Source organism: Vulpes vulpes, chromosome 6 (assembly GCF_048418805.1).
Source record: "Vulpes vulpes isolate BD-2025 chromosome 6, VulVul3, whole genome shotgun sequence".
NCBI classification, from domain to species: Eukaryota; Metazoa; Chordata; class Mammalia; order Carnivora; family Canidae; genus Vulpes; species Vulpes vulpes.
In genome coordinates this window covers 27,074,599-27,092,694 of record NC_132785.1, presented here as the reverse complement: position 1 = coordinate 27,092,694, position 18,096 = coordinate 27,074,599, and the positions used below count along the sequence as shown (strand labels likewise).

The following is an 18,096-nucleotide window of genomic DNA, read 5'->3' as shown; positions in this document are numbered from 1 at the left end:
AAAATACATTTATTTCTCTGTATTTTTTTTTTCCCTCAAAGAATAAAGAAATACAAAACACGGGGCTTGTGACTGAACATTGAGAATGACTGTCCAAGGGACCATCAGGTTTAGAAATGAAGTAGTGAGAGATGAAAGCTTAGAAATTCAATAATAGGAGGTTTAGTTGACACTTTGGGGGAGAAGAGTCTTAATTTGGTGGTTTAGGTAGAAACCATATGACAAGGGTAAACGATAGTGAAGAAGGTTCTTCGTTCTGTTTGTCCCCTTTCTTTGTCCTATCTCCCCACATGTGGGTATTTGTTGGTATTTTGCCTCAGGCCCTCTGCATTAGGTACTCTACTCTCTTCCTGCACCCATGCCCACCCATGGATCTTAATGTAAAGTATAGTGGCGGGTCACCTGGGTGGCTCAGTGGTTGAGTGTCTGCCTTTGGCTCAGGTCATGAACCTGGGGTCCTGGGATTGAGTCCCACATCAGGTTCCCCACAGGGAGCCTGCTTCTCTCTCTGCCTATGTCTCTGCCTCTCTCTCTGTGTGTCTCTCATGAATAAATAAAATCTTTAAAAATTAAATAAATAAATAAATAAATAAATAAATAAATAAAATGTAATCTATAGTCTATACAAGCTATTTGTAAATCATGAATTTGAAAAACAGAAAAAATGCAACTGAGGTATAAACTAAGAGCACAGTACCATGGTTCAATAAATTTAATTAAAAAAATTTAAATGACCAGATATATGAGCCTTATTTTTATTAAACCCATGTTAAATATTGATTTCATATGAGACAGAGAATAAATCTATTTTACATTTAATACAATCATGACAATTTTAATTATAAAATTGTACATCACTGGAAAATTTTTAAATTATTGACTATATTGATCATAATCTAAAAATTTTTTGCAATGGTTGCCTAAAGTATTTCACTTGCTGCTGTCACAGACTAGAAGTTCAGAATTACCTTTTCTTTCTTCCCTTTTTAAAAAAAAATTATTTATTTATTCATAGAGACAGAGGGAGAGGCAGAGACATAGGCAGAGGGAGAAGCAGGCTCCATGCTGGGAGCCGGACATGGGACTCGATCCAGGGTCTCCAGGATCACGCCCTAGGCTGCAGGCGGCGCTAAGCCGCTGCACCACCAGGGCTGCCCTCTTCCTTTTTTTTTTTTTTTAAATCAGCAGAATGAGTTCATTCTGGAATAACAGATAAATTGCAATTTAGGACTAGAAAGCTACAGTGAATCATAGGCAAGAATTACCTTTTTTTTTTCTTTTAAAACTGAGCCACCCAGCTACCCCTGAGAATTAACTTTGAAGACTACTATGTAAGGGGTTAATATTCAGTTCTTGTATAGAAAACTTACACAACTTGGGGCACTGGGGGTGGGGGTGGACTCAGTAAGTTAAGCATCCAACTCTCTATCTCAGTTCAGGTCTTGATATCAGGGTTGTGAGTTCAACCCTCACATTGGGCTCCATGCTGGGCATAGAACCTACCAAAAAAAAAAAAAAAAAGGGGACAACTCAACATAAAAAAGCACAAATAATCTAATTAAAAAATGGGGAGAGGACCCGAGTAGACATTTTTCAAAAAAAGACATAATATGGCCAACAGACACATGTAAAGATGCTCAATGTTCATTGTCAGGAAAATGCAAATCAAAACCACAATGGGGGCAGCCCGGGTGGCTCAGCGGTTTAGCGCCTGCCTTCAGCCCAGGGCGTGATCCTGGAGACCCGAGATCGAGTCCCACATCAGGCTCCCTGCATGAAGCCTGCTTCTCCCTCTGCCTGTGTCTCTGCCTCTCTCTCTCTCTCTCTGTGCATCTCTCAGGAATAAACAAATAAAATCTTTAAAAAATTAAAAAAAAAAAACCACCCACAATGAATTATCACCTCATGCCTGTCGGAATAGGTACCATCAAAAAAAGAAGAAATAACAAGTGTTAGCAAGGTTGTGGGGAAAAGAACCTTCATGCACTTTTGGTGGGACTATAAATTGGTGCGACCACTGTGGAAAACAGTATAAAGGCTTCTCAAAAAATTAAATATAGAAATACCAAAGAATTAAGTAATTAAAAACAATAGAAATAGCATTTGATTCAGCAACTCCACTACTGGGTTTTTATCTTTCAAAAAACAAAAATTCTGATTTAAAAAGGCATACCAAATAAATAAATAAATAAATAAATAAATAAATAAATAGGCATACCCATTCCTAGGTTTATTACAGAATTATTTACAATAGCCAAGATATGGAAACAAACCAAGTGTTCATTGTTAGATGAATGAGTAAAGATGTGGTATATACATATACAAAGGAATTTTAGCCATAAAAAAAGAATGAAATCTTGTCATTTACAACAACAAGGATGGACCTATAGGGTATTATGCTAAGTGAAATAAGTCAGACAGAGAAAGGCAAATACCATTTGATTTCTATTCTATGTGGATTCTAAAAAAAAACAAAAACAAAAACAAGAACCCCCCAAACCCCACAAATGAATAAACAAAAAACAGACTCTTAAATACAGAAAACAAACTGGTAGTTGCCAGAGGGGAGGAAGGTTGGGGGGTGGGCAAAATAGATGAAGGGGATTAACAGGTACAAACTTCCAGTTATGAAATAAATAAGTCATGAAGATAAAAAGTACAGCAAAGGATATATTGTCAGTAATATTGTAATAACATTGTATGGTGACAGATGGTGAACATTGAGTAAGGTATAGAAATGTCAAATAGCTATATTATATACCTGAAACTAATATAACATTGTATGTCAATTATACTTTAAATAAAAAAATAAATTTGAATTAAAAAGACTGCTGTTGGCATAACATAAAGTAGATGCTTCTAAATAGACGGATAAAAACATAGTTTATCACCCCCACTTTATAGATCTCAAAGTATCCTAAATTTAGCCAATTCTTTTAGTTCTTGTACCAGAAGTATGTTGTGCTTCTTTTATATGGAAGGAGAATATTTGTAGTTCAGGAAAAAATCTTCATAGATTTCCTTTAAACAAATTTTGAGACATTATTTTATCTTTTGGGCTTTACTTTTCATTTATCTTATTTTATAGTTGAGCACTTTCCAATTCAAACACAAAACAGCACGTAATACAGTTAATTCTGTGACTAATGAAACAGGCTCCAAACTGTATTAAGCAGTTTAGAATCTAACATATTGTCCTAAATGGAATGAGATGAAAAAGAATAGAAATGACTGTCCTCTTAACCCAGATACAATATAAAATGTTTCTTTTCTTCTAATAATGGAAATGCTTATGTATTGCTTACTAGGAGGAAAAAAAGTTTTAAGCTCTAAACATTTTAAATTCATTCAATTTCACAGCAAATAGCAGTTGTGTTCTTTATCGTTGACAACTTCATAAAAACTAATAAGTAGTTTCAAGCACAGAAAAAGAGTAAAAGTATAGGTATTGTTTTTAATAGTCTAAAATGCCCTCTTGTTTGGAATAAATGGATTAAGAGCAGAGAAAAAAAATTAGTTGCAATTTCATCCCTCAAATAATCAAAACATATTCCCCCCAAAATGAGAAGAAATGTTAGAAGCTGATCAAAAAACTTGAATATCAGCTTTGCTGTTTTAGGGAAATGCATTGAACACCCTTCAGTTAATTTATCATTACAGTTTCCTTCCAGATAAAGCCAGAGATGGTAGGAGGACTGTTGGTCATGACTTCTAAATATTTGTAAGAACTTATATTCTACTACTACTATTATACTATTTATTAGACACTATAATTTTTTAGCATGTTGATTCATAAAGCCTGAGCCAGGTCTTTGACAATTTTTTTTTAATTGTTAAAAAAAAAAAACGCAACAAAAGTTTTACCCTCTTAATTTTTAAGTGTCCATTACAATATTGAATGGTATGCTTATGAATGTTTAACAAGAGGCTTTCAGGGGGGTAAAAGACCAGAATTTGGTAAAATCCGGATTTCCATGGTGGAATGAAATAAATACTCCCACCGGGACCAGCATCAAACCACCACAAGGGCGCTGGGCAGAGATGCACACAGGAGGCTCCAAACTGATTGATTTCAGCACACACTGTGGAGACCCACCAGAGTGCAAACCCTGGATGCTTTCAAACTCCTCTTGAGCTACTCCCTAAGTTACTCAAAGACCTTTCCACAGTTCCTTATTCTCTCCCAGCTTGCTCTTTTCTCAGGGTTTTCACCACATGCTGCCTTTTCTACCTAGAAAACTGCATCCTCCTTCCCTGGGTGCTCTTCCTGCCTTAGACCTCAGGCTCCTGGTATCACATGCACTACAAGAGAACTTGGATTATGATATAAAATGTAGAGGTTTGTTTGGATTTGGTTTGGGTTTGATTTTTTGGGTTTTGGTGGATTTTTTTAATATACAGTTTTTTTTTTTTTAAGATTTTATTTATTTATTCATGAGAGACACACACAGAGAGGCAGAGACACAGGCAGAGGGAGAAGCAGGCTCCATGCAGGGAACCCGATGTGGGACTCGATTCCAAGTCTCCAGGATCATGCCCTGGGCTGAAGGTGGCGCTAAACTGCTGAGCCACCCAGGCTGCCCTGTAATGAGATTTCTAATGTTTTAATATCCCTCTTGAAAAAAGAAGAGTGTAGGGTATGTAGATGGCTCAGTTGGTGAAGCATTGAACTCTTGATCTCAGCTCAGGTCTCCATCTCAGAATTGTGAGTTCAAGCCCTGTGTTGGGCCCCACTCTTGGCATGAGGCCTACTTAAAAAAAAAAAAAAAGTACCTCATATCTTACCTATATCATTTAAATACAATGGAAATATAAGTCATTTTAATCATCTTATAAACATTGTCTTTAAATAATGGATTTATTTATATATCCGACTGACATCATTTTCAGGAAAGTACTATGAAATTCTCCATGGTATATACTTATTACGTTTTCTCCTCTCTCTCCCTCTCTTCCTTCTTCCCTTCTTCATCTTGCCCTTTTTTTTTTTTGCCTTTCCTTTCCTTAAAAGAGCTTTCTTTTTTATTTCCTTTAGTTAATAAATTGGTACCTATCTACATGAAAATGAGTGTTTTTGTATCTTCTTTGATTGTTATCAGGTATTTATTGAATATGCATTTTCTACATCTAATCATACTTTACTCTCTGTTTAATAACTATAGAACAATTAAAACATTTACTGAGAATCTAAATACCTATCCCCTACACCCTCAAAGTTCATAGCATTTGAATTCCTCAAACCCATCTGTTAGTGCTTTCATTACCAAGCTGTTAATGTTATATAGCAGAAATGTCACTAACATTAAAAATTGTGCTCTAAAATGTGTTTAGACATTCTACACTACTGATCACTTCTCTCTTATTACTCTCCTCGCTTATCTGCAATACTGCACTCAGAGTCATAAATCTTCTGCCTCTTTTACTTCCAGTTCCTTCCATTTATTTCTGGTATGATCATCTTGATTTACTATTATTGTTGTGATAGGATCATTATCATTACTGGTTACCAGTAGAGTTCCAGGAACATACTGTTTGCTCTGTAAAATGTTACCTCCACTTTTGTTTTCTTCCTTCAGTGTTTTATAAATTTTTAAAAGCACTTGTCCCCCAAAGACTCTCACCAGGAGCTAGAACAAAGCTATGACCCTAAGGACCTAGAACAAATAATGAAATCATTTATCTAATTCCTACTACCTTTGGTGACTGAAGGACAAAACGCTATGTCAATTAGAGCAAACTCTAGGAGGGTAAAAATAACTTGAGGGTGGCATATTTACTGCTGGCATCCTCAGAGCTTAGAACAATCCCTTACACATGAATACTTAATAGAGGTTGGTTTTATCAATGAATTTGAGGACGGGCAGGGAAAACAGTGATGTCTTTACTTGTGTGGTGCTGAATGCCCACAAATATAAATGTATTTCTTTTTCTTTAGGACTTTTTTTTTTTAAAGTAATCTCCATACCCAATGCGGGGCTTGAACTCACAACCTCAAGATCAAGAGGTACATGCTTTGCCAACTAAGTCAGCCAGATGCCCCAAATATGTATTTCAATTTATTGTAGAAATAACTGGGCCAGTTTCCATCCAGTTTGATTAAGCCATATGCATTGATCAAAATAAATTATATGGCCAAATACCCCACACCTCCATGTGGGATCTTCACAGGTTCTTTATGTATCTGTTTTTTCAATAAAGGTGAAATAAAGTTTAGCATGTGATTGTCTAGCAAATATTCATGCAGGCAGGTGGATTGAGTATTTAAAAAAAACTGATACTGATTTGTTTTAGTTTTATAGAATCAGGAGTTAGTGGTTTTGGCAGAACTATATGGATGTTGGTATGGTTTTCTTTGACCTCATCAATAGTCTTGAATTTAATTTTTTTTTAAGATTTTATTCATTTATTCATGACAGAGAGAGAGAGAGAGAGAGAGGCAGAGATACAGGCGGAGGGAGAAGCAGACTCCATGAAAGGAGCCGGGCTTGGTACTTGATCACGGGTTTCCAGGATCAGGCCCTGGGCTGAAGGCAGCGCTAAACCGCTGAGCCACTTGGGCTGCCCTTGAATTTAATTTTTAAATACAAGAGTTTTTTTTTTTTTAACTTCTTCAAAAGTTAGACAGATAATTTCTTAAATTCCTATTTTGAAGCTTAGGGTTCAGTCCCTTCCTCAACACATAGACACTTACCACTCTATATTCCATCTGTTTTATTTTATTTAGAGCAATATCTGAAATTCTTATTTGTTCATAGCCCATCCCTCCTAAATAGAATACACATATCATGAAAACAAATAGTCTAGTCTTACCTGACACTGCTGTATCCCAGCACCTAGCACAGTACCAGGCACAGAATAATTGCCCCTGCAAATTGTGTTGAATGGTAGGAAGAAAGGAAGGGAAAGAAGGAACATGGCATTTGATTTTTTTTTTTTTCATATTACATTTTGTTTGGAAGAATGCCTTAGTCCATTTGGGCTGCTATAACAAAATACATACACTGAGTGACTTGTAAATACCAGATATTTATTTCTCCATTCTAGCGGCTAGGAAGCCCAAGATCATGGCACCAGCAAATTCAACATGTGGTGAAATTCCACTTCTTGGTTCATGGGTAGCTATGTCTTATTGCTATGTCCTCACCTGCAGGGTTAGGGAGCTCTCTGATGTCTCTTTATAAAGGCACTAACCATATTCATGAGAGCTTGACCCTCATGACAGTCACCTCCCCAAAGCCCCACCTCTAAATACCAACACACTGGGAATTAGTTTTCAATATATGAATTTTGGGGAAAACAAAGAGTCTGTGGCAGAAAAAATTTTTAATAACTAATTATTCTTTCTCTCGTGTTACCCAGGAAAATAAGGTCATAATTTATCTCTTTATCTTTACATCTTCTTCTTTTTGCCCTGATCTCAAAAGAAGAGATGTTTCTCCCTTCCAAGCTAACGTCATTATACTTTTTTCAAAAGAAGAAAGAAGAAAGAAAGAAGAAAGAAAGAAAGAAGAAAGAAAGAAAGAAAGAAAGAAAGAAAGAAAGAAAGAAAGAAAGAGAAAAATTTAGATGGTTATGGCCTGATCCGAAGTTACCTATTATCCTTGTATCTCATTGTTTTATTTTTTAAAGATTTTATTTATTCATGAAAGACACACGCACCCGTGCACACACACACACACACACACACACACACACACACACACACACAGAGAGAGAGAGAGAGAGAGAGAGAGAGAGAGAGAGAGAGAGGCAGAGACACAGGCAGAGGGAGAAGCAGGTTCCATGCCGGGAGCCCGATGTGGGACTGGATCTCGCCACTCCAGGATCACGCCCTGAGCCAAAGGCAGGCGCTAAACCGCTGAGCCACCCAGGGATCCCCTCTCATTGTTTTAGTATTCATTGATGACTGATGCCTGAATCACTTATTTCATCGTGGGTTACTAAGTAGTGATTTCCTAATTGTTTTTCTATCTTCCCAAAATTAAAAATTAAAAATTGTTTTTCTATCTTCCCATAATTAAAAAAATTATGTATTTTTTAGAGAGAGAGAGAGCAAGCACACATGTGGGGAGGAAGGGGGCAGAGGGAGAGGAGAGAATCCCAAGCAGGGTCCACTCTCAGCTCAGTGCAGAGCCCAGTGTAGGGCTCTATCTCATGATGATGAGATTATGACCTGAGCCAAAACCAAGAGTTGGATGCTTAACTGGATGCTTAGCCAACTGAGTCACCCAGGTGCCTCTCATTGTTCTTTTTAGACATCCCTATTGAGGTTCAATTAACATATAATAAACTGCACACTTAAAAAATGTATAATTTGATAAACATTGACATATGTAAACACGCATGAAACCATTACCACAATCAAACAGTGAACATATCTGTCTCTTCCCCTGTACCCACCACTGTCTATTCTGTCCTTTTGTATATTTGGAAATTTTCATAATCAAAAAATTTTTAAAAAGAGGAAATATTTATGAGGGAGATCAACAAGGCCTGGTGATCTAATGCTTGGGAGTTATTAAGAGAAGGGTCTAGAATGATTCCTAGGTTTGTGATATGAGCCCCTGAGTAGGTGGTGGTACCATTTATTGAAACTGAGGGACTGAAGAAGAAACTTGAATTCAGTTTTGTACATGTTAGGTTTGAGGTCACAAAGAGATATCCAAATAGAAATGTCAAGTAAGCAGGTGTTAAATTTAAAGGGACATTTTGGACTAGAGGTGAAAATTTGGGAATATGGGTATATAGTGACTAAAGCCAGGGAGTAGAAATTATCAAGACATTCAGTACAGAATAGGAAAAAGATTTAAGGGGAAAAAGAAACCCTGAAAAATTCTCATGTTTTATGATCAGCTAGAAGAGGAGAAAGGAGGAAAATGATGAGTATATAATATTGCAAAAGCCACAGAGAAATAAAGAATACTCCACCTGTGCTGATCCAAGCGTCATATTCTTAGTTTTACTTCTTGCTCAAAATACATGATTTTTACACCAGTTAAGTGGGGGCATACTCTTGAAAGATGATACCTTCAAAACATTAATACAATTAAGTTTCTGAGCCTGTAGAGCTGAGGTCTGGACTATGGACTCTTGTAAATCAACCAAAGTAAATGATATCTTGGGAGGACTCTTGATAGCTAACTGGTTGGCTTTGTCTGGTGACTCTAAGCCCCAGGAAACCTTCCTTTGAAGCATTTATAGTACTAATTACTTTCTAAAATAAGATTAAACTATTTTTTTCTCCTGCCCCCCCCATTCTCTTTTTGCATATTCTTAGCTTTCCAGAATTTTAGTATAAAAGGGAACCTGGCTCATTAATAGCGTCAACCTTCTCTTAAGTGTGGGAATCTTGCTTTAAATTTTCTGATGGGTGATTATCCAACCACTGTCAGCACAAGATAGTGAATTTGGAGTACTCTGAGTCACTGTAATAGTTCTTTTTAGAAATTCTTATATTGAGGTTGATAAGAATAAAACCTCATCTCTGGTGTTTGAGACATCATAGAGTTCTTTTTCAAAGACCTTTGAGAAAAGAATGAGGACAAACCATGCAAAGTTTTAATGTCTTGTACATTTTAGGTTTTTCTTATTTGTTGAATGAATGCATGGATTAATTAACAGAGACCATTTAGTTGGTTCTGAAAAGTTGACTATATACTATTAGTAAGAACTGCTAGAAGAACACGGAATTTCTTTGCCAGAATCCTTTAGCACTGCAACACTATTATCTTTAGGAATAGATCTTATATCCATGAAATTTTCTTGAATGAAAATCCAACTATGCTAAGTCCTATATGTTTTTTTTTCTTAAAGAAAGCTGTTAAATCAAGATTTTTTTCCCCCCTCCTTTTCATCTTACTGGGGTAGGGGGTGGAGATACAAGCAATAGAGTATACTGGAAAGAGAATGGCCATTAGAATTAAGACAGTCTTGGTTCAGATCCACTTCTACTATTTATTATGTGTCTGATCTTGGGCCATTAAGTTACTCTGAGTCTCAGTTTCTTCATTTTAAAAATGAAGATAATGCTTACTTGGCAAAGTTACTGAGAAGATTAAGTAAATTAAGGAGTAGAAAGCATGTAACACAGCAACTGGCTGATAGAATGAGGTTGATAATGGTAGCTATTACTCTTACATTTGAGCAACATTTCATAAAACACTTAGCAATAAAAAAAAGAATTTTATGTTTTTATTTATTTTTCAATAAGAAAATGCCAAAGCCAGGAAAGGATATGATAAAGTTAGGAAGTAAGGAGATTCATAATAGCCAAGAAGTGGAAGCAACCCAGATGTCCATCAAGGGATGAATGGATAAACAAAATGTGGTATATACTCATAATGGAGTATTATTGAGTCTTAAGTAAGAAGGAAATTTTGACATATGCTACATATGGATGAACCTTGAGGACATTTTGCTAAGTGTAGTAAGACAGTCAACAAAAGACAAATACTGTATGATTCCCCTTATATGAAATCTAAAGTAGTCAAACTCATAGAAATAGAAAGAAGTATGGTGGGTTGCCAGCGAGGGGAAAAACAAGAAAAGAGAAGCTGTTTAATGAGTATAGTTTCAGATTTGAAGGATGAAAAAGTCTGAAGATTTGCTGCATATCTATGTGAATATACTCAGTACTATTGAACTGCACACTTAAAAATGAGTAAGATAGTAAATTTTATCTAATGTGTTTTTTACCATAATAAAAAAAAAGGAAGTGGTAAGGAGAAAAAAAAGTGAAAAAATGAAGGTCTTGAAATTTGGAGAACAGGCAAGTGTTGTGGTGACATCAAGAAATGAGCTATAATAGATTCCATGATAATAAAAGTCTCTAATTTTTTCATCAAGACATCGATGAAACAAAAATTTATATCACTTTATCTCATCTATGCCCAAATTTATCAAATAAACATTCACTGCTTAAGTTCAAGGCATAGGGCTAGATATGCTAGATATGAAGGACCAAAAAAAGCATAAGAAACATTTCTTGCCTTCCAAGGAAATGGATAAGTATACACAATTATATAAAATATGATAAACAGAATTAAAGAGATATAAAGTATGAGAACTTAATACAGATTATTATGGTAGAACAGATAAGACTTTCTGGAAAAAGTGCCATCTGAATTAGAAGTCCCCAAAGGTCTTCCAAGAAGCTGTTATATCACAATCTAGAAGAAGATTAAGGGAAGGGTAAAACAGGCAATAGAGATTAAGAGGTACAAACTTCCGGTTATAAAATAAGTAAGTCATGGGGATGAAATGTGTACAACTAGGGAATATAGTCAGTAATATTGTATTAACTTTGTATGGTGACAGAGGGTAACTACACCTATTGTGGTGGTCATTTCATAACGTATAAAAAGATCAACTCACTATGTTGTACATCTGAAACCAATACATTATGGTATGTCAAACAGAACTCAATAAAAAACAAAACAATCTAACTCTGAGATGTATTAATAGATATTATGGTGACAAATGAGAGTAGGAACTTTTTTTTTTAAAGTAATTACATCTAGAATTGAAAGGAAGGAATGAGGGAAGAAAGTTAAGGATTTGGATGGAGGAAGACTTCTTCAATTTCTTCATCACTGTGGTTTCTATTTCTTAAATGAGGTCCAAATTTTCCTACTCTTGTGCACCGTTATTTTAACCTGGATAATCAATCACTATTCCTTTATATTAAAATATCATATAATAATGGATTGACTAAACTAAATCATTAAATGCTTTTAGATTAATAGAGTTGAAAATAGGACATTTTCTTCTATCATTTTAGAAGGAAACAAAATATGTCTGTCTACAAGTTAATTTAGTTTTAATGAATTATACAAGTAATCTAGATTTAAAATGCATGCCTAAGAAAGGTCATATTCACAAATCTTTGTTGCAGAAAGTCATATGTTAGAAGATGCTTAGTTAAATGAAATGAAGGGGAATGAGATTAGGGTCTTCAGACTAAGGATAGACTTACAAGTATATATTATTATCAAAGTCTTTTTCTGTTTTCTCATTCAACTAACAGTTCTGTACTATTGTGATTTTCAGAGAACACACAACAGATAGGATTGTTTCATATCTACAAGGTTAATCATTGGTATCACTGGTTCTGCATTGGGAAGTAGGGAGTGATTTTGGGGACAGGAGACATTTCAGATGATCACAACTGGGGGTAGATACTACTGTCATCTAGTGGTGGAGGCCAGAGAAGCCGCTAAACATGCGGCAATGCAAAGGACTGCCCCCAACTCCCACCTCGAAAAAAGAATTACCCAGCCACTAAGTTTAATAGTGGTTGAGTGGTTGAGAATAGTGGTTCTTCCCACTCTTCTTTAAGTTTTATCTCTTGAATGAGAAATGGAATGTTAATTTTATGTTGAGAAAAAGACACGCTACTCTTTTTTACCTCACTGACTAGAAATTTGGTCCATCCTGCATCTGAATCAGCATTGTTTTGATCAATGTAAGGAGAGACCTTCCCCCCAATTTTTCCTTGACCAATGAAATAACAGATTTTCTACGAGATTTTATTGATTAACGATCATATGAAATATAGGGAAAAACAGAAGCCAAAGAAATAATCAGTAATTCATATCCACCTAAATATGTGATATCTGACCACCATTACTGGGCATTTATAGTGTCTTTTAGTAGATTTCACAAATGACTCTTAATTTAAAAAAATCTACAGTGTCTTGGTATTTCTGTTATGACATTTAAACCTGGTATTTATATGGTAGAAAATACACTCACCAATCTAACAATATTTAGCCAAATATTTTAAAATATTATTATTTTCATAATTTGAGAATGATGAAAGCTCTAAAATTTAAATCATGAGTATATATTTATTTTGTAACAAAAAAATAAAACCTAATACAAAGCATACTATTGTTTGCATTTCATACATTTTGATTCTTATGCTGAAATCTGTTAATTTAACATTGTTAAAATAAACTTTAGTTATTTAAAAAAATGCCAAGTACATGATTATGACAAACTTTTTGTTCATCAAAGAAAGAACTCTGGGAGTAAATAATGGTGTAGCAAATCAGTCCAAACACTAGGTCTTCATCTTTTGTTTCTTAGACCACTCAGGTGCTTCTTTTTTGGTCTGTTAAAAAAAAGAAAAAAGAAAAAAATATAAAAATCAAGTAAAATAAGAGACGCAATTCAGAGAACTAAGTACCTATATAATATTGAGGCTCTGTATGTAAAATTAGAGTAAATAAGTGCTTTTCTTAATTCAGAAAAATACTTAAGGGCAAAGGTTCTGTCTTTTGTCAGAAATAATCTCCCTCCTGGTATGTGTGTAGAAAAAATGTACATCTGTGTTTTCTGGCTCAAAGCCTATATTTAACATATTGTACAGACATAAGTATTTATGAATGGATTTTATTTTCAAAGAGAATTATAAAAAATCTAGGACATGGCTCTTTTCATTTCTCTTATCTGTCTATATATGGATATTTATTCACACAATGGGTATTTCCTGAAGAATTACTAGATTCAAATCACTGTACTTTGAGCTTCTGAATTGCTATTTGTCAGAGTACTTCTTAGCTTTACTATTCAATTGTTTCTTTTTTTTTTTCTTTTAAGATTTTATTTATTTATTCATGAGAGACAGAGAGAGAGAGAGGAGCTTAGACACAGGCAGAGGGAGAAGCCTGACTTGGGACTCAATCCCCAGTCTCCAGGATCACCATGCCTTGGGTGGAAGATGGTGCTAAACCACTGGGCCACTGGGGCTGCCCTAATTGTTTCAATCTAAGGCACTGATTCTGACCAAAATGTCCTATTTTATACAATATATTACAATAAATTAAATATGCAGTTTCTTTCCTACTTAGATCTGCTTCAAATTATGAAGGACCATATTCCTAAATATATACACATATGTGTAAGCATATAGATGAGTATGATAACTTGTAATTTCTATATTGATTTATAGTCCCTAGTTGACGTACAAACTGTTGGAAGTGATATCAACGATCAGCTCCTCTTGACCTTATTTATGCTTTGGCCAGCTTCAATTACCACTAGATAAGCTGGTCGATTCTCCTCCACTTTAATCTTTACACTATGGCTCTAACTTGAGCTATAGATACTTTCACAGGAGGGCCTCCAGAGGTGACTGAAATTCAGTAGGTCAGAATGAACTCTCCCAATCCTCCATAGTCTCTGTCTTAGTGAATAGTATCATACTTTACTCAGTCAAACCAGAAATATCTGATTCTTCTTCATCCTAGATTTCTTCTTTTCACCTACTACATCCATTCTAGACAGTCTAAAACTTAGCTTTTATTGAAATATCTTTTTAACTCATTTTGTTCCTATCTCGACCCCACGGGGCCTTCATTGTTTGTGTAAGACCTTCCTAATTCTGATCTGGCTCTCCTATTCTGTTTAATTATTCATCCACAGTTCTTCCAAGCTTATCTTTCTAAAATGCAAATCTGTATTAAAACACCTCAGTATTTCCTTCTTTAAAAGAAAGTTCAAAGTCCTTAGTATAGAAGGTAAAAGAGAGGCTCCTGGCTGGCTCAGTCAGTAGAGCATGCAACTCTTTATCTCAGTGACGTGAGCCTACTTAAAAAAAGAATAAAATGCAAAAAAAAGGTCAAAGAAGCTTCCATGGCAAAATCAGGAAATCATAGGGAAGGTCAGGTGCTGTCTGCTAAGAGAAATTAACTGAAAAGTGACAGAGGCTGGGGCGCCTGGCTAGCTTAGATGGTAGAGCATGCGACTCTTGATCCTGGGTTGTGAGTTCGAGCTCCATGTTGGGTGTGGAGATGACTTAGAAAAAAAAAAAGTGGCAGGATGCCTAGGGTGGCTCAGTCATTTGAGTGTCTGACTTATGATTTTGGATGGGGTCGTGATCTCAAGGTCGTGGAATGGACCCCAGAGTCCAGAGTTGGCCCTGTGCTCAGCAAGGAATCTGCTTGGCATTCTCTCTCCCTCTTTCCCTTCCCCAGTCTGTGTGTGTGCGTGCAAGCACATGTGCAAGGATGTATACATAATTCTTTAAAAAATAAGTGGCAGAGGCTAGCTAAATCCAAAAGATACCAGGGTACAAATCAGAATGCTATTAATTGGTAATAAGACATATAATTGTCATTTGGCCATAAATGCCTGCTAGTTTTACCAGTACTCTTTTTTTCTTTTTCTTTTTCTCTTTCTTTCTTTCTTTCTTTCTTTCTTTCTTTCTTTCTTTCTTTCTTTTTCTTTCGTTTTTTTAAATAGTTCTAGATCATAAGTCACAGTAAAACTGAAAAATTGCATGGTTCTTATATAAAGAGATGGAGAAGTTTTGAGTGACTGGAAAAGGTGAGCCAGCTAAAAGTCTAAGGCTGACACAATCAGTCTCAGAAGCACATCTATGCCAGTGTTTTTGAAACTGTAGGCCTCTTCAATTATATCTCGATAAAACTGGAGAAAAAAAAAAGAAACTGTAGGTCCCCACCCATAGGTAAGAAAATCAATTTAATGGGTGAAGACTGGACTTGAGAAGAAAAAAGTCAACAGACTAGAATAGAAAATGCCAGAGTATCTGCTATAGCTGGGGTAAACTCTGTTTTGAGAAAGTATGATCATCACTAGGTCACAATGTGAGCTGGTTTTTTTAACTGTAGCTCCTGGGCAAAAAAATCTGAAAGCACCTTCTACAGACCAAGCTATAGATCCTCGAGCTTATAGCAAAGGGTAGAGAACTTGTACTCTCTGTTTTTTCAATCAACTGATACAAAAAATATTACTGCTCTGTGTACATGGGAAGATGATGAATAAAACTTTTGATATTAAAAAGCAATCTTAAGACTCAAAAAAGGACAGTACAAGAATTTCAGTGGCAATTCTTCCTGACTCCTTTTACTGTGTTTTGTCCAAAGCAGACCACCTCTCCTCCCTCCCCTCCCCACCAATACATTTTTTTATCAGATGTGTTAATGAAGTAGATTTGCCACAATCAAGTGTACCTCTTTCCAGGGATTAGCTGCTTTTCCACTTCATAAACTGACTTTTGAGATATTTGATCTTTCAGCTTTATTTTTTATGTGATGACTTAGATTGTGTTTGTGGTTATATATATATATATATATATATATTTTATTTATTTATGATTGTCACACAGAGAGAGAGAGAGAGAGAGGCAGAGACATAGGCAGAGGGAGAAGCAGGCTCCATGCACCGAGAGCCCGACGTGGGACTCGATCCTGGGTCTCCAGGATCGCGCCCTGGACCAAAGGCAGGTGCCAAACCGCTGTGCCACCCAGGGATCCCCTGTTTGTGGTTTTATAAAGAAATAGTACAAGTTAGTGAAAACTTTGAATTATTAGATGAGTGTTAACAAACCCTAAGAGAGCTGCACTCCAGATTTAGGGAGGAACTCAGAGAGCTGTGGTAGAAAACAAATGACAGGATTAACTGGAATCCTACCAGGACTAATCTACCAGGTTACATGTGATTCTGGAGATAAATAAATGATAAGATAGGCACTTTTGTGTCATGGAGAAGCAGTCAACTAAAACATTCATATATTATTTGGGGGTTCTAACATATTGAGAAAGTATGTTAAAATGAGAAAGAATGATGATAATGCAGATATAATAAGCCTGATGGATCATTCCTGGAATCTAGAAAAAGAGCTAGAAATTAAGAATCTATTAGTATTCAACCAACAGAAAAGTGTCACTTTTCTAAAGAAAAGAAAGATGATCTCTACTAGATATAATGACTTTGTTTTCCAAAAAAGATATAAGCTGGGAATCACAGAATAAATACTTACAGAGTCTTCACAGCTTCACAGGCAGGGCCCAACTTAAGTGAGTCTAGGATAGCTTACTTGGCTTTCCTATCGACTCAATGAGAGATTGTCCCCTCTTATTTGACCTTCACTTTCCTACTTGCGTGCTCACAAAGAAATTATTTATTTCTAATAATGTATATCAGGAAGAAGTTGCAGTTAGAACTCAAGATGCTGGGCAGCCCTGGTGGCTCAGCGGTTTAGCGCCGCCTTCAGCCTGGGGTATGATCCTGCAGCTCCGGGATCGAGTCCCACGTTGGGCTCCCTGCATGAAGCCTGCTTCTCCCTCTGCCTGTGTCTCTGTCTCTCTCTCTTTGTGTTTCTCATGAATAAATAAATAAAATCTTAAAGAAAAAAAAAAAAAACTCATGATGCTAGAAATTGAAAAGTTATTTTTTTGAAATGTAAATGTATGTAGCTAGATATCTTGAGGTCCGAGCATACTTTAGTGAGATAAATCCAGATTCACCACCAAAAAAAAAAAAAAAAAAAAAAAAAGCGAGTCCAGAACTTCCATACAAATTCACAAGAAAGTGTTATAGGTATAATGAGTTGTTGATCCCCTCAGTTTCCAGAGATGGCTGGAGCCCCTTCAATCTACCAGCAAAGTTCATTTAACCTAGTGTGTTGCTCAAGTATGTAGTTGTCTTGAAAAAGGTTGGGAGGCACAGAGTTAGCATATGACTCTGTAGTGATGCTACACCAGTGTGGCATCCTGTGTCATTTGTCTTTCTATGTTCAGTTGCACTCATTACATTACATTACTATCTTATAAATAACTGCTCAATTCATTTGTGGTGAATAATGAGAAAAGCTGTTTTTATAATTTATCTACTCAGAAAAAGTAATTTTTAAATTGTGGTAAAATATAAACAATATAAAATTTGCCATCATTATTAAGTGTACAGGTCAGTGGCATTAAGTATATCAACACTGTTGTGTGACCATCACCACCATCCATCCACAGCGCTCTTTCCCCCTGTGTAACTGAAACTGTCTCCATTACAGTGACTCCCTACACCCCCAGTTCCTAGCAGCCACGATTCTATTTTCTGAGTCTTCTAGGTATATCCTCTCTACTTTTATCTTCCCTTTTGTCCTAAGGAAAGTGTTAATGGATCATGAAGTGACTGAAGCCAGGGATAAGAATGTAGAAAGAGAGGAATAAAGTCTAGATATAAAAAAAAATGCATATTAGACATTCTATTATTGAATAATGGAAAGAAGCAGAAATTAGAAAATAATTTATAAATACTGTACTTTTTTTTTGCCTTGGGTATTTCTCACACTTT

General features: G+C 35.7%; 1 protein-coding gene across 6 annotated transcripts in view; it reads right to left on the bottom strand.

The window, feature by feature from the left end:
- Positions 1-12,828: 12,828 nt before the first annotated feature.
- PIBF1 (progesterone immunomodulatory binding factor 1) overlaps positions 12,829-18,096 on the bottom strand; it is a 191,886-nt gene continuing 186,618 nt past the window's right edge. For all 6 annotated transcript variants that reach the window (XR_012002003.1, XR_012002002.1, XR_012002001.1 and 3 more), the window contains one exon: positions 12,829-13,114. Coding sequence is in view for 3 of the 6 variants with exons in the window: in XM_026017692.2 (XP_025873477.1) it covers positions 13,064-13,114 (51 nt within the window). In the remaining 3 variants the exon portion in view is untranslated. The remainder of the gene's footprint in view (positions 13,115-18,096) is intronic.